The sequence below is a fragment of the Grammomys surdaster genome, unplaced genomic scaffold, assembly GCF_004785775.1.
Source record: "Grammomys surdaster isolate TR1022 unplaced genomic scaffold, NIH_TR_1.0 126271, whole genome shotgun sequence".
In the NCBI taxonomy this organism is placed as follows: domain Eukaryota; kingdom Metazoa; phylum Chordata; class Mammalia; order Rodentia; family Muridae; genus Grammomys; species Grammomys surdaster.
Genome location: NW_021621071.1, coordinates 1,336,344 through 1,360,183, shown reverse-complemented (window position 1 = coordinate 1,360,183; position 23,840 = coordinate 1,336,344). Strand labels below are relative to the sequence as shown.

Genomic DNA, 23,840 nt, shown 5'->3' with positions numbered 1-23,840 from the left:
TACACCTACTTTGAATATCAACATGAAATTATGTAATTCTAAGGGAACATTGGTGTTTAACTGTATTTTACCTTTTTAAGGTTTCTTTTCTTTTGTGCACTGGGAACCATACAATGTGAGTGGAGCACACATTGTTGCAAACAGATGGAGGGCAGAGGACAACTTGCCAGAGTCAGGTTTTTCCTTCTATCGAGTGCATTCTGGAGATGAAATTCAGGCTGTCGGGCACGGTGGCAAGTGTCCTTACCCAGTGAGCCACCTCACCAGCCATACACCTGGCCAACTTTATTACCATACTACTCACACCTTGAACAATATCAACCTCCAACAATAAAAATGTGTTTAAAAAGATGGACTGTTTAGTACCTGTCCATCTTTACAGGAAATCGTATTTTCCCACTTGGGAACTCAATGACAATCATTATTCACATAACTTTCATCATTTTAAAAAGATATACACAGAATATAAAGCCTGTTTTTCAAATTACCTACAGCTTAAAACATGTCTCTCTTTAGCAGTCTCAGTGTGCTGGCTGGTCTTCTGTCAACCTGACACACAAACTGTGAGTTACCTGGGAATCTCAACTGAGACAAACGCCTCCATAAATCCAGCTGAAAGACTTTTATTAATTAGTGATTAATGGGAGTGGGCCCAGCCCGTTGTGGGTAGTGCAGCCGATAGTCCTAGCTCCTATAAGAAAGCACGCCATGAGGAGCTAGCCAGTAATCAGCATCCTCCATGGCCTCCACACCAGCTCCTGCCTCCAGGTCCTGCCCTGTTGGAGCTCCTCTTCTCACTTCCTTAGATGATGAACAGTAATATAGAAGTGTAAGACAAGTACACACCCTTTCCTCGCCAACCTGCTTTTTTGGTCATGGTGTTTTGTCACAGCAATAGAAACCCTGAGACACTCAGTAAGGTTTTTAAATAGCAGAAAAACTAATACTCTAGAAGACAAATACATCACTAAATGTGATCGGTTAATTGCCTAGCTTAAAGCCCATCATATTCATCCTCTCAAGGCCTCACTTCCTAAGCTAGCTGAGTTAACAGATGTGGGCAATGATCATCAGTGACTCCTATTTCCACAGGAAAAACAATCCTGTGGTCTCCTAGTGGTGATACACAAAACCATCTATAAAGTGTTTGTGGAAAGAAAACAGAAATCTTATCGCTAAGCAATCCTCTACCAATTCTGATTCAAGAAACAGGGACTGGGAAGCAAACTGTAAAATAGCCATGTTTTACTTTCTTCCCCAATGGTTCAATGGGTGAAGTGCTTGCTGTGTAGGCATAAGGGCCAGAGTTCAATTCCGCAGCATCCACGTAAAAGCTAAGCACAGCAGCACACATCCATAACCCCAGTGCCTGGTCGTGGAGACAGGGATTCTGTACACTTGCTAGCTGCCAGTCTAGCCAACATGAAAGACTCAGAAAATAAGGCGGAGAGCAAGGCAGAAAGATGCCTGACAGCAGCTCAGGACTCCACGGCTTCAGAATCCTCGGTCTCCAGATCATTTCACACCCTGTTCCCAAACTCATTCCAGCCACTGAGTAAAAACATTACGGGATTACCATCATCTGCACATCGAGTCCAAGCACCCTTGTCGGGCATCACTCTGTAACGCCTGGTCTTTAATCTGCTGTGGACACACTTTCCACATAAACACTGCTCACTTCACTTCCAACCTAGTACATTCCACTTTACTTTCAACTTTACCACCCAGTTCCTGGTGATCCTCACCTCCTGTTAAATCCTGAAATGTCCTGCTCACTTTCAATCAAGTGAGCCCTCCCTACTCCTACTTCTCCTGTTTACAATTCATATTCTCTGAAAGCTTTTCCAGGTTAGAAAGACGGCTCAGTGGTTATGAGAATTAGCTGCTCTTTCAGAAGACCTGGGCTACATTTCCAACCCCTACCTGGTGGCTATCAACTGTCTTTAACTCCAGTTCCAGGAGATCTGCTGCCCACCTCTGGTCTCCACAGCACCATGTATAGAGGCAAAACACCCATACATATAAATAAAAGCTAAAAACATAAAGTCTTTACAACTATCCAATATATATAAATAGATTTCACAGACTTCTCTTATTGATCTTTAGAGAGTTCTTTTAAGTCAAAGCCATCCTAAAACAACAACAACAACAAAAACCCCAATAGTAGCTTTTATTTAATGAATATTTACAATGTGTGCAACAATGCAATAAGCAATACAAAGACTTTATTTCTATTAATACTCAAAATCACTCTGGAAGACAGATGTTACAATTATCATTACATAATCCATAAGGAAACTGTAACCCTAGAGCTTTTTATATATTACCCACAACACACCAAGGCAGAACTTTTTCCTTTTTCTTATGATAGGGTCTCACTAGTTAAAGCTGCCTTCAAATCCACGATTCTCCTGCATTAGCCTCCTGAGCACTGAGATTACAGGACTACACCAACACAGCCAGCTCAGCTCAGACTTCCAGCTAAAAATCCTCAGATTCCACGCGCTCATCCACTTCTTTTGTACGTCAACTGGCTCAGGGCATGAAGTCCAAAGGTGCTATTTTGTAAATAGTTAACTCAAAAGTGAACCATAATACCAGTTTTAATGTCATATTTCTGTACTTTATATTGGAATTATCAGTATTATTCTCTCTACAATAAACTGTAATATATCACAGAAGAAATAATTAACAGGAACAAAACAGTTTCCCCTACTTTTTCCAACATCTTTGTTCCAACTTCTCAAGAACAGAATTTAGAATTTAAAGAAAAAAAATAGCTGAGGTTTCATTAATATAGACTCTGGTACAGAATTTAATACTATTAATTAAAGTTTTATTTACTTCTTAAATTTCCTTCCTGTTGCTGTGATTAAAGACTCTGACAATTTAAGAAGGGAAGGAGTTATCTGGCTTACACTTTCACTGTCCGTTCCTAAGGGAAGTCAAGGAAAGAAGTCATTCATAGCCAGGGAGCTCAGTAGAAACCCTGGGGAAATGCTGCTTGCTGGCGGCCTCCTGCTGATGCTTAGGTAGCTTTCTTTGATAGCTCAGAACCTCCTGCTCAGGGAGTGGTACTACGCACACTGGGCTTGAGCCCTTCTATATCCCAAGATCCAAGATCGACAAGTTTTTTTTATCTTCACTAGGGCATCAAACACATTTCAGCCATAAGAACAGTGAATTAGCTTTCCTAAAGATGATGTTATAGTCAAGTAAATATAATATGCTAAATACAAGGTTTATTGTCAACTTTTTCTGAAATCAAAGATAAAATAACCTACCGTCAGTTGTCCATTTCGAGCCAGCTACCATGTCCTGTGTAAGCCAGCCTCATTGCACTCTCTGTTAACAAGTAATTTCTTAAAGTTTAACATTTTTTTTAATGTTTAAAGAACCAAAACAAATCTGAACCAAAAATTCAAAACAGATTTGAATCAAGTTAGTCCAAATATCAAAACTACATGTTGCTATTAATTATTACACTGTTCTTACACTGGAGCCTGAACAAAGAACATTCGCTCAATTAAAGTTTACAAATACCTTGAAAAAATAGTAACTCATTTCCATAGTAAATTAAAGACAGAAAGCTGGTCCCTGCCTTGCTCTAACAAGGAATTTTCTAAACAAACAGACAAATAAAATCTAGGAGTGATTAGCTTAGTAGTAGAATGTCAGTTCCATTATTCCACCACCAAAAACTATACTCAGAAACACACACAAGTAAATCATCAAGCTACACCCTAACTACATTTCACTGAGGACACCTTTACTTTGGGTAAGAGAAACATTGCTAATAAAGCTTCTATCAATCAATATTTAATAGAATCATTCAAACATAAGAGTTAAAATGATTCCTCTGGAGCAAAGTTATTTTTATGACATATCATCCACCTATGCCAGTGACAGTTTTTGTTTTAAATTATGGGGATAGTATATACTTTACTGCTAGCCACATTTACTTTAATTTCAGAATCTAATTCAGGAAGGATCACTATTAAACCTTCAAATTTCCACACACTATTCAGTGCACTTGCTTTTAATTCTTGATTAGCTTCAGTGTTTCCTTCACTCTCCTTGCTCAGAGCTGCACATGACTTGAGATTTAGAGGTATTTGAAGTCCTCATAGGTTTCACTAAGAGCCAAAAGAGGTTTGAAAAAGCAAATACAAACTATTACATCAGAATGTCTAAGACAATATGGCAGAGAAGAGAGTCAGAGGACATGAAGTAGAAATACAAGAAATGTGACAGGGCTCTGCTCCAACGGGCTCCAAACAGCCTGTAACTCTCATAACAAGACGGGAGTTTAAGGAGGATTTTTAAAACACTTGAAGTAAATTTTCAAGGCTTGTGGCACTTGGGAGGCAGAGTAGTCAGAGCTGGGAACTCAAGTCCAGCCTGGTCTATCTATCACAGTGAGTTCACAGCCTGCCAGAGCTACATTGTGAGACCCTGTCTAAAAATAAATACATAAATGAATAAATGAATGAATGAATAAATAAATAAATAAATAAATAAATAAATAAAACCAACCAAATAAGCAAGCTGTTGCTATCAATGAACTTTTAGAATAAAGTCTGGCTGGCATCAAGCCCCTCCATGCAGTAGATGACATGTCCTTATTTACTGTTGTCAAACTACTCACCGAAGATCTGTCGGGTTCTCCGTCTGCTAAACCGGCCTCCATAATGGACGACAGAAGACTTATGCTTTTCCTTCCATTAATGGTTAGCCATGCTATAAATCTGGAAACCCTAGAAAAAGAACATTAGAATGTATTAGGTAAGTAGAAAATAAACCACTAATTACAGTAGAAAGGGGAAATCATTTTATGCTAAGGTTACAGGAAAATTCAACAACAAAAATGGATTTTGACAAGTTTCTTTTTGTTTGTTTCGTTTTAAGAATTAATCTGTAGAGACAGCTCAGTGGTTAAAAGAACTTGCTGTTCTTTCAGAGGACCTGAGTTCAACTTCCAATACTCACATGGCAGCCAACACACACAACAAAATAATGACCATAAAATTTTTAAAGGAAAAGGAAAGTCTCCCAAGCAAAAAGAACTATCCAGAAGCAGATTTAAGCTAACACAGCTGTCCAGCATCAGGACGCTGAGTGGAAGTATTGCTGAGGTTGCACGAGACCCTGCCTCACGAGAACAGAGCCAAAAGCATCTCATCTCCCATGCCGAGTCACGACAGAGTTCTGTCTGTGCCAATGGAGTAAAGAAAAACTAGTTTATTTCATGAATCACATATAGATTAGAACTGAAAGACTTGGCATCCTTTCAAAAGAATACTATATATAAACAAATATAAAAAAATATTAAATACAGATATAAAATGAGTAGCCTAACGTCAAATCAGGCAATACCAATGTGTTATTAAAAATTAAAGATAAAGAAAGGGAAGGGGATAGGCTGGGGTTGGAGCTGAAGCTGGTGATCTAGGTAACGGTTGGTAAGATAGGACGTGATGTGTACACAGACACGTTAATAAGTAAGATTCCAAAGTAGCAGACGCAAAGCAAGAGGTACAGACGTCTAACATTCACCTAATAGTCTATCATGATCCAGGCGTGCTCACCCGTGACCTCAGTACTCGGGGGACTGAAACGGAGGGGGACCAAGAGTTTAACGGCACCCTGGGCTCCATTCACAAAATGCTGTCACAAAAACAAAACAAAACAAAAACAAAAACAAAAACAGAAACTCAATTCCAACAATTAAAAATCAGTATAAAGGAAAAAGCAATTAACAAAAGAAGCTCCTGGGCATAGACCCAAAAGATGCCCCGCCACACCCCAAGGCCATGCACGCCACTGTGTTCATATCAGCTTTATTTCGTAATAGCCAGAAGCTGGAAACAACCCAGATGCCCCTCAACCCAATAATGGATACAGAAGCTGTGGTTCTTTTACACAATGGAATACTATTCAGCTATTAAAAACGAGGACATCATGAATTTTGCAATATATCGATGGAACTAGAAAATATCATCCTGAGTGAGGTAACCCAGCCCAAAAGGACATGCAGGTATGTACTCACTGATAAGTGGATATTAGCCATAAAGTACAGAATATCCATGATATACCCCATGGGCCCAGTGAACTTAAACAAGGAAGGCCCAAGCAAGGATGCTTGAACCTACTTAGAAGAGGAAACAAAATAGTCATAGGAGGCTGAGGGAGGGAGAGACCTGGTAGGGAGAGGAGGAAGATGGGAATGGGGAGGCAGAATCAGGTACAGGGAGAGATAGGAGAGAGGACCAGAGGGCCAGGTGAATGAATGGAAATCTGCAGCTGCAGAGGGCTGGGGGATCTCTAGGAAGTCCCAGAGACTCGGGAGAGGGGAGGCTCCCAGGAATCAACATGGGTGACCTTAGCTGAGATGTCTAACAGTGGGGACATGGAATCTGAAGAGACCATACCCTATAGTCAGGCAGGACCCCCGCCCCCCCCCAGTGGAGTGATAGGGACACCAACATACCCACAAAACTTTCGACTCAAAATTTGTCCTGTCTAAAAGAAATGCAGGGATGGAACAAAGACTGAAGGAAAGGCCAGACAATAACTGGCCCAATTCGGAACCCATCCCATGGGCAAGCCCCAGTCTCTGACATTATTAATGGTACTCTGTTATGCTTGCAGACAGGAGACTAGCATAACTGTCCTCTGAGAGGTTCTACCCAGAATGAACAAGCCACAGATTCCCATAGCCAAATACTGGACAGAGGCAGAGACATGTACGGAAGAGCTGAGGGGAAGGACTGAAGGCCTGTGGGAAGTAGATGGGAACCCCTCAGGAAGACCGACAGAGTCAACAAACCTGGACCCCTGGGAGCTCTCAGAATCTGCGTCACCAAACAACACACATGGGTGAGTACACACGAGGCCCTTGCACGTGTGTAGCAGACGGGCAGCTCAGTCTTCATGGCTTCCCTCTCTGGCCTCAGCGGGAGAGGATAATCTGGCAGAGGTTTGATGTGCCAGGGTTGAGGAATACTGTGGAAAGGGGGGCATCCTCTGAGGAAAAGGGGGGATGAGGGAAGGGACTCTGTGAGGGAAAGACCAGGACAGGGAGCAGTGTTTGGGATGTTAATTAATTAACTAATTAATTAATTTAAAAAACAACAGAAGAAACTTCTTGTACTGGAAGAGTAAAGGTCTTCATAATAAGAACCCTTTGAAGGCCAACAGAATTATCAGTGCCTAAGCAAATCTGTGCAATTTCATACTAAATCCCTGCACATTCCAAATGCTACCATGCAGACAGATGAGCAATTAAAAAAAATTATTAGGTGACTTTTTCTCACTTAGTAGAGTAGGTGTAATTACCTTCCTTTTCTAAATGACTTTTCAAACATCTAGAGAACAGCATATAATAAATAATGCTGACACTGACCTTTTTTTCTTAATCATTGGCTCCAGATGAAACTAATACCTTCACTGTAAATGTTTTATCATCCCACAAAGTAAGGTAGAAAGATGAAGGCTATGTTGGAGTTACATATGCCTTACAAGTTCCAAAGTCCCTTCTTGCTTACTCTGGCTAAGCGTGTGTTCTTTCTTTCCAATACAATGCTCACTCAGAGCACTTGAGAAGACTGGCACATAAAGCACTTGACATATCACAGCATGAGGACCTGAAGTCCATACTCAGAAGCCATGTTTGTAAACTACCATGGTGGCACATGAATGAAATCCTACAACCAGGAAGACCAGGACAGGGCTTCCCTGAGACTCACTGACTAGCCAATTGGGCCAAGTCAATGAGCTCCAGGTTCAGTGAGAGACCATGCCTCAAACCAAAACAAAAGGCAGAGCAACACTGAGGAAGCTACTCAATGTCAATCTCTAGCCTACACACTCAAATGCACATGTGCATATGTAACCAGGAAGATAACACACAAAGTGCACAAAGAAACTTCAGGTAACTGAGCCTTATATGTTTAAACTTTTATTTCTGGGGTGAGGAGGGCATGCCATTAAATCACATAATCTAGGAATGATCTTTATAGTTTTAAAGGGTTATAAAGAAAAAATAGAAGTAGTGAATAGGAGAACAACAATAACACAAGACACTATGTAGTATTCCACAATAGATGTAAGAAAGGTTACACCCTACATATAGGGAAACACTTAGTAATCTCTTCATATTACTATCTCTTATGATTAATGTCAGTGAAAGACTATAGAAACACAGTCCAAACACCACAAGCAGACAAGACGCCTACAGAGGGTAAACAACATAAAGTAGCTATACTTGAAGACATAAATACATGTGTGCTGTGACCATGTAAGTTACAAGGAAGTATGATTTCTTATTTTGAATATGTCCATGTACAAATCAAATAAGTTTGATTTCTTTCCTCTTACTGGCTTGCCACGTAAGATGTACTGACCTCAAATTCTATTTAAAGTCACTGTTAACTCTATGTGTCAGTGTTCAAGTTACAAGCATAGACATTATTCACATATGTTTATGCATCTTATCCTGGAAAAAGGAAAAGATTATTATGTTGTTTACAAGGGAGTTGTACCATGGTCATATGAAAGCATGACCTAGTTATTGCCTTTGGGATCAAGCATCTTATTAGTTTACTGTAGAGAGAATATCTTGTGTATTGTATGGATTTATCACCTGTTAATTAAAAAAAACCTATTGCTTATAGGAAAGGGTAGAAGGTAGGACAGAAGAAGGGACAGAAAGAATTCTGGGATAGAGTCAGGCACAGACTGAGGACGATGTAACAAGACAGACCCATGGTACCTGAGCATAGGTAACCAGCCATGTTGGCAGAATATAGATTAGAATAAATAGGTTATTTTTAGTTATGATCTAGTTAGAGAAGAACCTAGCTATATGGCCAATGTATTTGTAAATTTATTTTGAGTCTGAGTCTTATTTTTAGGAGCATAGGACTGGGAGGTAAAATCAAAAATAACTTCAACAATTAGGACCCAAGCTTACAGCCTGAAAAGGCCCAGGTGAAAGGCGGAGGGGGGGTGGGGGGGAGTCAGACTAGCTGGACAAAAGGGCTGATCTCTTTTTTTCTTAAAAAAAAAAAAAAAAATAGGAAAGCTGACTTTGGGCAGAATGGAGGCCTGTAAATAGCAGGTAGTAAGCAGGAATGCATGTCAATCTGCAGGGGCCTAATAGCCTACACAACTAAGGCCTAGAGCTGTGCACAGACAGCAACCAGATAGCAAAGGTGCAGAATACCTGCTGAGAGGGGGCGTGTTAGCTGTGGAGCTGCAGGCAGAGGGTTGGGAAGGAACATAAAAGCTCCAGCCCCATCCTGCCACCGGCCTACTACTTTTATGGCATAGCCAAGCAGGACAGGACACATGGAGGGCAAGAGCCCCACTCTTCAGAACTGGGACAGCAGAATGGCTCCCACAAAACAAGTAAGTCAGGGCTGGGACTCCCTGCTGATAAAGACAGCAGCTTGCAAACAACAGTCTAAAATTTTAAGTGTTACATTTTTTCCTTAAAGATACTATGGAGGTTTTGCTTAATAGTAAGCAGGAATGTCCTTAGTAATTTAAAAAATAAATACACATCGATCTTAAATTCATATGAAGAGAAAGGGAAATATACATATATTTATCCACATAAGGTATGTTTATAATTTCAATTTGAAATATAATGCTTTTTCTTTTGCCAAAAAGCACTTTACCCTAGGAAAGATATATTCTGCTAGTCTATGTAAAAAACTAGTTAAGGTTGGGGCAGGGTTGTTTGCTTTTATCTTTCCAGAAGAAAAGCATTCAACTAAAGAATCCAGAGACCACTGGACAAGAGAAACATCTAGAGAAAAATGATGGCTCGTTAAGAGAACATATTCCAAAAAAAAGGAATAAACTAGTGACATACAAAAATAATACTGTTAAGCATATTAACTATATTGCATGCTAATTATCAGCTTGGAAATACAGAATACAGATGCATTCTGTCAGAGGAGATAAATCAAACACACATGTCATAGGGACTATGGGATATTGTTTTACAATATGCCTAAGGCACTAAGATGAGAAGGAATTTAAATAAAGTTGAATACAGGGAAGAATGTTAAAGTAACAGAAAAAAAACTATAAATAAATGCACACAAAAAAATAAATAAATCTCCAAAGAAGGGAAAAAGTTTAAAAAATACTGACCTATTTTCAGGGGTGCATAGATACTACATCAATAAACTCACGCCTGTGATCCCAATACTTGGGAGACAGAGACAGATAGCTCCTTGTGAGCTCGAGGCTAGCCTGATCTACAGAGCAAATCCAGGACAGCCTGGGCTACACCAGGAAACCCTGTCTCGATAAATAGTAAAATAAATATATATATATATATATATATATATATATATATATATATATATATATCATTGTAAAGGAGGGTATGTGGACTCCATACAGTCTTATTTTGATTTACCAATATGAACATGGTTGTGTGTTCAATGGGAACGGTGGTATTGTACATCCTCTTTGAAAGAGGTAAAAATGGAGTAGACCTGGATAGAAACCGGCCTGCTAGATTCGATCAGTCTACTGACGATAACGTCAAACTGCTGGACAAAAAGTATCTTATGTTGGGAGAGAGGCTTTGTGTTTGTGTCAACAGGAAAGAAGAAAAAGCCTTTGGATCTGCCCTTGGACCCCATCCAAACTAGTAAGAATCAGAATTGATAGAGGGAGACACCCTGAAGATCTTGGCCACAGAACAGGAAGAAAAAAATCAAGAACAAACAGGACAGGTAACATGATTTGGTGATCCCTCTCCATGGGAATAGTCCTGAAACCGGCTGAGACGTAAGCGTCTCCAGCTAGAACTTCAGCTCTATACAGCCGATGTCTCTCACTGGCTACAGAGTCCTCAGGCCTCGGCCTTTCACAGGGCATGGATGGAGATTTACATTGCAGCTTGGTTATATAATCAAACTAGCTCATACCGAAAGACAGGTCTCTTTCATCTGCTCAGACATGGAGCAGAAAGTCATCTTTAACTCATCTGTGCACACTGCCTACTCCATACATTATGTTAACGCTAAAATATATATCACCTCCGAAAGCTTTATAGTCACCAAAGATTCACCTCGGGGATGCTGAGACGCTGAGGCTTACTGTTCCAGCTTCCTGCATGATTCTACTTCAAACTGCCTCAATGCTGATTCCTTGAAATTCTACATCCAGGACAGCTTCCGAGAAAGCTGCTGACCTCAAGTGGTCCAGCATCACAGACTGCTCCAGTCGGGACTTTCTCAGCACATAGAGACTGGACAGCAACTGTTACAGCTAGCTTTCTGAAGACTAACCATTTTCCCACTTTTCTTGAGCCCCCCAAAAGGAGGACTACGTCCAAAATCAGCAGGAAGCCATTATAAGAGAATTTCATCCCATTCCCAAGAGGTGGGGTAAAGGAATTTTGGTCGTTCAATACATGTTAAATGTTTGTTGTCCTTTAAAGAGGGATGGTTCCAAGTACTTGTAACCAAATCGGGAAGAAAAATCAAATCTCTATAGGGAGCTTAGACTTAAGGATTTCTTTCTTCTTTCCTTTTCTCTATACTTCTTTCTTAGGTAAGGGAAAGGGAGTTGAAAAGGGGGAATATAGAAATATTTTAAGAATATTAGACAAATAGCGGTACATTACTCAATCTACTCTTAAACCAAAATAATATTTTAGTCATAATGTTACACTGGTAGAACTCTTTGTATTTTAATGCAAAATTGAGGTTATATTTTGTTACACTGGTACAAAATTTTGTATTTTGATACAAAAATAAGGTTACTTTGATACATTGGTATAGGTTATTATATACTGATACAAATTTAAGGTTATTTTTGATACACATAATGTATATGTTTTCAATGTTTATTTGAGGTATTGTATTTATATAATTCTTAACGATGCAATATAAAGTTCTAGTCCTTTTGAAAACTCCTATTTCAAACTGTTAGGGATGATAAAAATGCAAGTTACAAACTATCAGAATGGTTAAGACAGTCAAACTCATGGTCATATTAAATACTAGTTAATTACAGTAAGACATTTTCAAGGTTATTCAGATAGTAAATAGCTAAGAATAAACAATGTTTGACAATTCAGATATACTACAGAGAGTTGGTCTTCAAAAACCTCAGAGATCCACAGAAAATGGCATTTTCAATTGTTTCATTGTTAAAAGATCTTTTTGACTATGACACAGGTCTGCTCCTGACAGTACCCCAATTCTACTTCAAGGAAGACAATGAGCATCAACAACTTCCATATGGAATTGCTTCAATTACGGTAAGCTAGTCACTGGGCAAAGAAAATGTTCATGCTTCAACTACAGACAAAATGTTGTTCAGAAAGGATACACAGATGCAGAGAAGTCAACTGCCAAACTGCTAATATAGGGTAAACAAGTCCTTCATAATTCCTGCTTCACAAAAGGTCTGTCAGATATACTGGGCCAAAAGACTGAAGATGGATGCTCCAACATTATAGAGACAATTCTAAGAAAACTATTCAAGCAGTCAACCTTGTCTGTCTTTTATATAATCTTGGAAGCTGCTTGCCTACACTTCCCACTTACTCAGGTAATAATTATTCCTTCTCAGGTCTCTGATGGGTTTGAAATCTAGATGATTATATGTCAGGAGCCATAATGGGACAGGCTAATAACTAGTAGGTGATCATCCTGAAACGGCCTGCCTTGGATTATTATATAATCTGCGACAGGTATGACCTTATTCAGCAAGGCTGTAAGGGAAATCTTTCATTTTAGGAAAGATTCCAGCTATTGATATGCTTTTCTTCTTATTATTAAACAGATATAACAATCACTACGTAATACCACACCCTTTGGAGCAGATCTCTGCAGATCCACGAAGATGTACTGTCTTGTGGTGAAGCTATATAGACAAATAGATGACTTAAGTCTTAATGATGATCTTATAAGAATTCCTAAAATTAATATCAGTGATTATTAAGCTCTTTTATAATGGGAATGCTATTAGGTCCCTTTCTGATAGTCAAAACTACAATGAGAACTCTGCCAGTCTCCCAAGTGTCACCAGTTAATTGCTCTTAGATAGTAACTAGACTTTCTCCTACTCAGAGCACATTCCAAGAGGTTGTAAAACAATTAACCAAAGGTCATAAAAAGGGAACTAACGGTTTATTATAGGTGCTAGGACAGAAAATAAAATATTGCCTGGGTTTATCTATTCAAAACTTCACTAATAATTTAGTTACAGTTTTAAACCTTCAGTGGACCTGTGGAGCTAGACAGGAGATGGATGTTTATCCAGATAATTACTCCTAATGGATATGCATGTAAACACTCCCTGTTGTAAACTTCTATTTCAATTTACGATTTGATTTTTTGTGTGAACTTGTGATGAGCTCTGTAACATGTGATCATACATTCTGAAAGATGTATAAGCACTGAGGACAAAGAGATGAGGAGCTAGGATGGTGCCAAATTTATGTTCTCTGACTATATAGTCAAATTATTATTGAGGAGCCATATATAAACTACAAAGTTGGAAAACCTGGCAAGGGTTTTTACCCTAAGCAACTAAAAATAAAAAAATAAAGTTACCACTAACAGGTACTCAGTATATTGTGGGAAGACTTGGGAAGAACACAGTGGATCTGAGCTTGTCTCCAGGTGGACACTCATGGAGGAGACGGCGAGGCCTCAGCTGAAAACTGGAGAGATGGCTCAGCTGTCAGAGCAGTTGTTGCTCTTGTAAAGGACCTAGACTTGATTTCCGCTATCCACATAGTGGATCACAGCCACCTGAAACTTCAGTTCTAGAGGATTCAACAGCCTCCTCTGACCTCCAGCTCCACGAATGTGTGTGGGACATATACATACATTAAGGAAAACATTCATACACAGTAAAATAAATCTTCAGATTAAAAAAAGGCAAAAGAAGCAGTTGAACATGAAGACATGACTCTGAGGCAAGTCAATCTCAAAATCTAAAGTGACAGTCTGCACACGAACAGATGAGATTTAAAGGAGATGAGATCTTCTTGGAAAATGAGTTGCAAGCTCAGTTCAGGGCCATGTGTTACTTATGTTTTAAAAGATCAATATTTATCTTTTTAAAAATCTCCTTTTCAGCATTCAATTTGAAGACTTTTCTATCATTACTCTTTACAAAGATAAACTCACTCTACAAGAAAAGGACACATACACACAAAATAAGATTTTTTACATGTGTAATTAATAAAGGGAATAGGAAAAGGAAAACATAAAATTAAGACTGTGTCTTAAGTTCATCAACTTTGAAAACAAAGTTAAAGAAACACTGCTAATAGCAAAAACCCTGAAGGGAGAAGGTGGTTGAGCCACCCTGGTTATGGGTGTCATCGTCCATCATGAAGCTGGACTCGGACAGGGCCAAAGTGATGTAGCTGAACAGCAGCCTCCATCTGTCTCTGTGCCCTCACTACTTCCACAGCTTGACCAGGTGCCTCAAGCCCCTCCCATAAGGAACTGGACTCTGGAGCCATGAGCCAGCATCTACACTTACTCCCCTCTGTTGCATTTGTTGGCTGTTTATTACAGCTCCTGGAAAAGTAACAGACACAGAAGCTTAAAGTGTCTGTGTACTCACCTCATAAGCTCTAAGAAGTGAAAAGATAAAGGCATTTATAGACTCCTAAGTCTGAGGAAACGGAAGTGTATTTTGGAAAATTGAAAACAAGCTTAACGGCAGTAGGTTCCAAACCCAGGCTTGAGGAAAAGAAAGCATCTCCTCTGTTACTCAGCAGCTCTTCGGAATGCCTTGATTCTACAGACAAAACGAGACTTAGTAACTTAAAAAGGGCTCTGTATCAGAACACTCTCACTTCTCAAAGTTGCCAAGTAAAGCTAAGGCTGGATGTTAATTTCAACATAATTACTAGTTGAACTCAAAGTTTAAAAAAGACCACGCTCTTTCTTTTGACATCAGTACTCTAAAAACATTGCCTCAATCTTTATACTTAGTCTAGCAAAGTATAGAAACTAAATTTTATAAAATTTATTTTGTATTTTGGGCTTATCATTTTGGTCACAGAGGAAAGGGAGAGAGAAGCATGTACCGAGCAAGGCTCATGCCATTTGTAGCCATCTGATATTACAGGACACCCCAGAGAGATGGATCCGGATACAGATATGGATACATACATACATACATACATACATACATACATACACACACACACACACACACACATATACACATATACACATATATGGTTTTGAACACCTGATGCTACTGTTGAAAGGGACTGCAGCACCTTTGGAAGCTGGAGCAAGCCAGAGAGAGAAATTAGCCCTGGGCCAAGGGCGATGGCTAAGGCAGGCAAGTCTCTGTGAGTTTTAGAGTGGTTTGGGTTTGCATAGTGAGACCCTGTCTCAGAGAAAAGATCTGACACAATTTGCATCCATTCATCATAAACCTTTGAGCTAACTAGGAAGAGAGGTAACCCTTTCAGTCTAACAAGCCTGCAACAAACATCACACTCAGTGGTGAGATACTGAATGCTTTCCCTTTCACTGTAATGTGGTATACAGTGCACCACCATTTCCATTTAACCTCACATAGGGGATCCTAACGAGTGTCATGAGAAAACCAAATTTACATTCTAAGAACTGAAAGGACAGAAATTATATTTCAAGATAATGTGATTGCATACAAAAGAAACTTGGTAGAATTAATAATTGTGTATAATCACTAATCTTGATCATCAGCTTGACTGGAGAGAGAGATGCTTAGGAGCGTAAGTAAGCACAAGGCTAGCTGTATCTACGAGACACTTTCAGAGATGAACACGTCCATAATGGCTCTGACAAAAATCAATAATGTAATCCTTGGATGGATCAAATCTTCTAAGTTAGATTACTTGTAAATACTGAAACTGTGAAGGATGGGACCTAGGGAGGAAGCAGGTCCCAACGTCTTTGAAGGGCTTCCTTAGACCTAGGCCATTTCCTGTCACTCCGTCTGCTCGATGGCTGCTGTGAATGACACTCCAGTTTCCTCATGTGCTCTCTCCATCATATGTCTGAGGCCCAAAGCAATCCAGTGAGCTGACTATGGACTGAAACTATGAATCAAACAAACCTTCCCTTTTAAGCTGTCCTCTGAGCTGTTTGTAACTGAGATCAAGGTTAACACAGTACAGTTAGCAAAATTATTTATAAAGACTTTATTAATGGACTTTCAAGTATTGATAGTGCAAAGTCTGCAACTTTGAGAAAATGATTAAATTTGTAATTGAATATATATCACATACTTAGAAAATAAACTCAATATAAGTAGAAAAGTCTTCTACAATGCATACAAAGCTGCAAAATGTCACAAAAGAAATAAAGAAAAATGAAACGAATAAGAATGTACCATGTTCCTGGCCTTGATACTTTTAAAGTGTTAACCCTCAGGCTAGAGAGATGGCTTGAGAGTAAAAAGCACACACTGAGGTTACAGATGCTCCAAATGAGTTCAAAGTGCCCATGTAGGGTAGGGGTTCTCAACAACCTGTTTCTCTAGTTCCAGGGGCATCTGACTCCACTGGTCTCCTTGGGCACCTACACTCATCAGGACATATCCATATACAGACACAGAGAAACATATACATAATTAAAATTCAAATTAAATGTATTAAAAGTTGTGACTCATCCTCATATTAATTTATATACTCAAAACTTCAACCAACCAGCCGCAGACTCTTTTTTTTTTAACTAAACATACTGGTTTTACAAATGGTATGTAAATTCAAATGGGAACAGAGGACCAGAGTTCACTCTCAACAGATATCTTTTTTCTTTTTTTAAAGAAAATGAGTAACAAACAGGAAAAATGCAGGCATGGCAGTATACACCTTTAATCTCAGCACTGAGGAGACAGAGGCTGGCAGTTCTCTTTGAGTTCCAGGCAAGCTAGAACTACAGAGGGAGGCCCTTTCTCAAAAACCAAGCAGAAAACAGAAAGAACCATTCAGTCATCTGTATCTCAGTGGCAGGGTACTTGCCTGTCATCTGTAAGACTTAATCCCAAATAGTTTAAAAAAGAAAGTTAGTGAACAGAATTTTAAAGTTCTTTTATAGGATTCAAATTCTAAATGTCTAATAAAATCACTTTTACAAAAAAAGTGGCCCACCAACCCTAACACAATATACCATGAGTGTCCTGGCTAGTTTCATGTCAGTTGAACACACACTTGAGTCATCAGAGAGGAAGAAGCCTCAGTTGAGAAAAATCTTCTCTAAGATCCAGCTGTAAGGTGTTCTCTTCATTAGTGATTGATGGGGCAGGACCCAGACCACTGTGGTTGCTGCCATCCTTGGGCTGATGGTCTTGGGTTCTGTAAGAAAGTAGACTGAGCAGGTCATGGGGAGCAAGCCAGTAAGCAGCACCCCTCCATGGCCTCTGCATCAGCTCCTGCCTCCAGGCTCCTGTCCTGAGTTTCTGTTCCCACTACTTTTGATAAGCAACCACTATTTGCTTTGGTCATGGTGTCTCATTACAGAACAGAAACCCTAACTAGGACAATGACATATGGGAACTTAGCAGCATTCTTTAAAAACAAAACAACATCAAAACCCCTTTGTATTGATTCACTGTGAGTTTCACAACACGAACTCCAAACCCACTCATGTCCCTGTCCCTTTGTGGCCATCCTCCTCCACCCTTGCAACCTCCCCACTAGAAGAAAAGAAAATGAGAATTAAAATCCAAACTTGCTATGGAAGTTGTAGTGTCACCGTGTGTCACATCATGTACCCTTTTGTCCATACATTTGTTCGCTGCAGTGAGTCACTGGTGTGGTCCATGGCCTCTGGCTTCTGATACACTATCAATACTGGATCTTCACTGGGACTCCTCTCTGATAACCTGTTATCACCCTATGTCACGGAGATCCTGCAGCTTTGGATCTTTAGGACTGGCCCTTCACATGCTCCAGCAGATTGTAAATCCAGTAGATGTTGGGGTGAGCCATTCAAAGCCCCCGATCTGGGTCTGGGAGGTAGGTGAGTTGGTCAGCCTGCCAGCTCTCCAGCACTGTCCTGCTAGCTTACCCAGTTCGGTAGCTGTCCTCAGGGCAGGCTTATCTGTGCCTTCACCACCAGGGCCGGCTCCACTGTGCTGCCCAGGTAAGGTACAGAGCCCACTCTCCAAGTCCTGCAGCCAGTGAGGGGTGGAGCCAGCTCTCCAGCTCTCATGACCTCAGGGCCAGCTCACCCACCTGCTGCATGGAGGGAGGGAGCGGGAGACATCTCTCACCCACTCCACCCCCAGTAGATGAAGGGTGGAGCCAGCTCACCAGTGCTTCCACTTCATCAGGGTCAGCTCTACTGTGCTGCCCAGGCAAGAAGTAGGGACGGTTCCTCCGAGTGTGGTGGCCAGCAAGGGATAGGATCAGCATAGCGCCTCAGGTAGCAATCCAGACCCAGGGACATCTGCACGGCTTTTGGTGGTAACATGAGCCTAGGACATTATTAACAAAGACCCAAGGTGCACTAGGACCACAGATCCAGACATGGCCCTGCCCCATCAGCAGCCAAGGCAGCACGGCCTCATATATCCACAAGGTCTCCAGTGGCAACCCAGACCAGACATCCATCCACTTGGCCTTTAGTGGTTGTAGTGGTTTGAATATGCTTGTTCGGGGAAATGGCCCTGTTGGAGTGGTTGTGTCCTTGTTAGAAGAAATGTGTCGCTGTGGGTGAGAGCTTTGAGGCCCTTCTCCAAGCTACCTGGGAGATAATCTTCTCCTGGTTGCCTTCGGAACAAGATATAGGACTCTCAGCTCCTCCAGTGCCATGCCTGCCTGGGTACTGCCATGCTCCCTTCTTGATAATAATGGACTGAACCTCTGAACCTGTAAGCCCGCCCAATTAAATGTTGTCCCTATAAGAGCTGCTTTGGTCATGGTGTCTCTTCACAGCAATGGAAACCCAAACTAAGACAGTGGTTAACTCTGGCCACAGACATGGACACAGACTCCAGCTGTAGCAGGACCATGGACCCAGACTTGGCCCTTGGTGGCAGCCCAGGCCAGAACGTCACAATGGCCTCCTCCTATCTGCTTGTTCCTCATCAAGTCTCAGGTTCCACCTTTCTCCACAACATATGGACCTCGCAGCCTTGCTTCCTCTCCCATCTCTTCACCACATACTCCATCTTTCCCTTCTCTCCATCACACATTCAGCTATTGTAGTGGTACCTGAGGCAGCTGCTTGGATGTCTGTCTGCTGACGCCCCAGGCTGGCCCTAGCATTCTCATGTTACTTGCCGTGAATGAATTTATCCGTATGAACCACTTTTGAAGTATCATTACTTTAGATTTATTTTTTAATATTCTCTCTCATGTGGGATGTGTCTGTGCACTTTGAGCGCAGTTAGTGCGTGTGTGTATAAGTGTACTTTGAGTGCAGGTTGTGTATGTGTGTGTGTATGCACTTTGAGCGCAGGTAGCGTGTGTGTGTGTGTGTGTGTGTGTGTGTGTGTGTACTTTGAGTGCAGGTACCTGGAGGGACTAGTAAGGGACATTTGATCCCCTAGAGCTGGAATTACACAAGGCTGTGAGACACCCAACATGACTGCTAGGAACAAAACTCTGCTCCTCTAAAAGAGCAGCAAGTGCTCTTAACAGATAAACTATCTCTCCAGCCCCAAGTATGATCACTTTGAACGGTAGCTAAGTTGTTAAATAGAAGACCTCATAGTCTTCACAGACTTCGACTTTACTCCCACTGACATTGGTGCTCACAATGGGATCCACACCCTCTGCAAGAAGAATGTGCACCTCTTAACTGCTGAGCCATTTTTCCAGTCCCCAAAAGGCTACAACTGAAAACAGTAAAATAAGTAAAATGGTTGTGCAAGAAACAAGAATAAATGAGACTCCTGAATATAAAACGTGCTAAATGCTTTTTTATAGAATACTTTTTAATTTTATTTATTTATTTTATATACATGAGTATGCTTTAGCTGTCTTCAGACACATCAGAACAGGGCATCAGATCCTGTTATAGATGGTTGTGAGACACCATGTGGTTGCTGAGAATTGAACTCAGAACCTCTGGAAGCGCAGCCAATGCTCTTAACCATTGAGCCATCTCTCCAGTCCCCTCTAAATGTTCTTTTTAACTTGTTTTTATTTTATGTGTGTGAATGTTTACCCAAACGTGTATCTGTATACCACATGTGTGGGCCTGGTACCCATAGAAGCCAGGAGGGAACACTGAGTCCCCTCAGACAGGCAGCTCTTAGCCACCATGCAGGTGCTTGGAACTGAAAGTGAGTCCTTTGAAAGATCAAAAAGTGTCTAAGCTGCTCAGCCGTCTCTCTAGCAACTCCACTGAATGTTTTAAAAGATGGGCTGTTGTTGTTTTTGTTTTTTTAAACCATGAGATTAACAGAGACAGACTTTCATTATCATCTCAAAGCCTGGTGGAATTCTGAGTTCACAGTGTTAAATAAAGCCTTTAGCACCCATTCTTCCTGTTCTGCAGTTGTAATAAATGGTCTTGTAGGTTTTTCTTATTTCTCTAGTGTGTACTGCACAGCTCTAATGAAGCTTCTGTGTGTCTCCTCCTCTCCTTCCTGTCACTCTAGACATCCATGGCTTCAGTGGCCATCACAGGCTGATTATTCCCAGTCCCATCCCTAGCCTACTCAACTGCCTTCTCAGTAACTCTCCTGAAGGGTCACCTTAACCCACCATGTGGCTTTCCCACAACAGTGCACGCTCCGTGGCCTATCTTGCCATCATTCTTCCACTTCTACTAATACTCTTTGAAGAGGCCAGGGTCTGTGGTCTTCAGCTTTGTGCCATCTATTATTTTTCAGAACCGTAAGTCGTATCTTGCCCTTTGTTTCTCAAAATTATTTAAATGTCTCCCTCAGCTGTCTTCCCACTCTCTCTCCATCATCTAAACTCGTACTTGTTCTCTAGGACCTGCTGTTCTGACCCACTTCCAGGGCTCAGCTCCTGTCCCTCAGCAGACGCTGAAAGAGCCTGCTCCATTCTTCACCTTCCTAATGCTTGCCTGTTGTTCAGACTTTCCCCAAGCAGCCGCTCTTCTGGGAGAAAGGTCTATGATAGAAAGGTTTCCACCATTGAGCTATACCACAAGTCCCAAACTTCACATTTAAATCCTGTATTTCTGATACATGGCTGGAGTTACTTCAGCCCCAAACCACCAATCTTTTTAAAATTAGCAAGCTAGTCAGATGTGATGACATATGCCTCTAATCCAGCACATGAGTGGCAGAGACAGGTGGAACTCTTCTAGTACAGAGCCAGCCTAGTCTACACAGCAAGTTCCAGGCTAGTCAGGGCCAGCCAGTGTGACTATCTCAAAATAAGGAAAACAAAAAATTACAACACTGGCTGTTCTTGAGGACCTGGATTTGATTTCTACCACATATGTGGTGGCTCCCAAATATCTCTAACTCTGGTTCCAGGGAGTCTGATGCCCTCTACTGACCTCTATGGACACTATAGAAATGCACAGACATTGTAGATAAAACACTTGTAAAAATAATATTTAAAATCACACAGCAAGCCACACCGTTGTAAGCTATTGTTAGTTCTCAAACCAGTGACAGCCCAGCTAAAGAACACCGACCACTGACTGAGCCCTATGGACCCGCTCAAAATACTCTCTGACTCTTCCTTAATGCCAGCAGCACTTATACTCCAGCACCAGCTAGCATAAGGCTCTGCTGGAGAACTGGTTAAATATATTTATATGTATTTCTCAGGAGACCAAAAATATAAACTATGAGGGGGGAGTATCATAGCAATTAAACTCTTGGGCTGGAGAGATGGCTCAGGGATTAAGAGCACTGACGGCTCCAGCAAGCACATGGTGGCTCACAACCATCTACAATGGGGTCTGATGTGTCTGAAGATAGCTACAGTGTATTCATATACATAAAATAAATAAATAATTAGAAAAGTAAACTCTTGTTCAAAGTCATAGTTGTAGGACTGGAGATGGCAGAGTGTTTGCAAGCATGCATAAAGTGCATAAAGCTCCGTCACCAGGGGTGACACCTGGAATTCCAACACTTAGGAGAGGAAGGAAGGAAACCAGAAGTTCAAAATCATCCTCAGTTTCCTAGGAGTTTGACGTCAGACTACTCTATATGAAATATGTCTCAGAAAAAAAAGTTTTATATAAATTCTTAATGAGCAAGGCACTAAAGAAGATGCAGTTAGGAGCACTGACTGCTCTTTCAGAGGACCTAGGCCCTGTTCCTAGCAACCACATGGTGCCTTACAACTATCTGTAACTCCAGTTCCAGAGAACTCAACACCCTCTTCTGGCCTCCCTGCTCTAGAGTACTAGATGCATGTGGTACACAGACATACACGCAGACAAAACATCCATATACATAAAATAAAGATAAATAAAACCTCAAGAAATAATTTTTAAGTAAAAAAAAGAATTGAAGTTTTTTTTAAGAAAAAAAAGATGAGAAGAAATACTAATTTGAAAGCAGATTAAAGATTCTAGAGGCAGAATTATAGATTATATCTATAATTCCACCCCTCAGAAGTCTAAGGCAAGACTGCTGTGAGTGCAAAGCCATCAAAGGCTACAATATAAGACACTGTCTTAAGAAAGTAAGGAAGGAAAGAAGATATATATGGCTAGTTCAAGCAAGATGCTCAGTTCCACTAGCCAAAGAGATGCTCAGAAAAGCCACAATGACAGACTGAAGAAGGACAAGGACAGCTAATGTACTTTTAAATGACAATACAAGTATTGATGAAGATGAGCAAGAACCAAATAAAACACTCCTCTGTTGTAGGCCCAAGAGAGATGGACATGTAATCAGCCAAAGACCTATAATAGATTTCATTTCTATAACAGCGTCATTTATAATAGGCAGAAACATGAAACATGCCAAATGCCTGTTAACAAGTGAGCAAATGAATGAACTGTAGCATATTCACATACAGTGAAAAAACATCCCATCATAAAAAAGAAACAATCTAAAACGTATGCTGAGCAAAGAAGCCAGACTAGAGTATATACTCCAATTCTAACTATATGTATGGCCTGAGAACAGGCAAAAGTGCTGAGACAGAGCCCAGATCAGCTGTTATCTGGGGGAAAGCGGGCAATAGAGGGATGAAGGGAAGAGGCATGCGTGAATGTTAAAGGACTACTGGAAAAGCTAGTTTCATGGGTGGCTACAACTACAAAACTGCAAACTTATTTTAAATAGGTACTTTTTTTTTTTTAAATTTCATGCACACCATACCTGAACAAAGTATTCTGGAGGGTTGAAGCTGTGCTTTAACATATGAGAACAGTTACAGAGAAAGAGAGAGAAAGGCAAGACTATACTACTCTAAGCAATGCTACTGGGCATTCTGTACATATTTCTAAGTCCAGCACTTCGAAGGCTGAGACAGGAGGATCATCATGACTTTGAGGCCAGCCTATAGACTGTCAGTGAACTAAGGCCAGCCTGGGCAACACAGTGAGATCTTGTCTCAATGCACACACACACACTCACCTTTAAAATGATAGGGGAATATTCAAATTCTAGCACAGCCAAACCTAAGAGTATGTCTTAAGAAATGCATGTGGTAAATGAGAAAGTCCATGTGCTCTGTTGCCCTGTCTGTGACATGGAAATCACAGAGCAGCTGTGACAATTAGATGGGGCAGTTCATCTTAACACTGCATGGGTGCTGGCAACTCACAGCAACACAACAAACAGTATTAAATTCCATGTCTGTATTAAGGTAAAGCAAAGACAGTGAGAGTTACATGGAGGAAATGATGAAGGCTTTCTAGTGGAAATAATTTTGGACGAAAGTT

General features: G+C 40.7%; 1 protein-coding gene across 4 annotated transcripts in view; it reads right to left on the bottom strand.

The window, feature by feature from the left end:
• The window catches only part of Osbpl8 (oxysterol binding protein like 8), a 134,906-nt gene that overhangs the window by 87,713 nt on the left and 23,353 nt on the right, over positions 1-23,840 (bottom strand). For 2 of the 4 annotated variants that reach the window (XM_028759031.1, XM_028759032.1), the window contains exon 2: positions 4,649-4,757. In XM_028759031.1, the coding sequence (XP_028614864.1) occupies positions 4,649-4,690 (42 nt within the window). In that variant the 5' untranslated portion in view covers positions 4,691-4,757. Of the gene's footprint in view, positions 1-4,648; positions 4,758-23,840 lie in introns of those variants that run through there. The other 2 variants (XM_028759033.1, XM_028759034.1) reach the window with 2 other exon arrangements.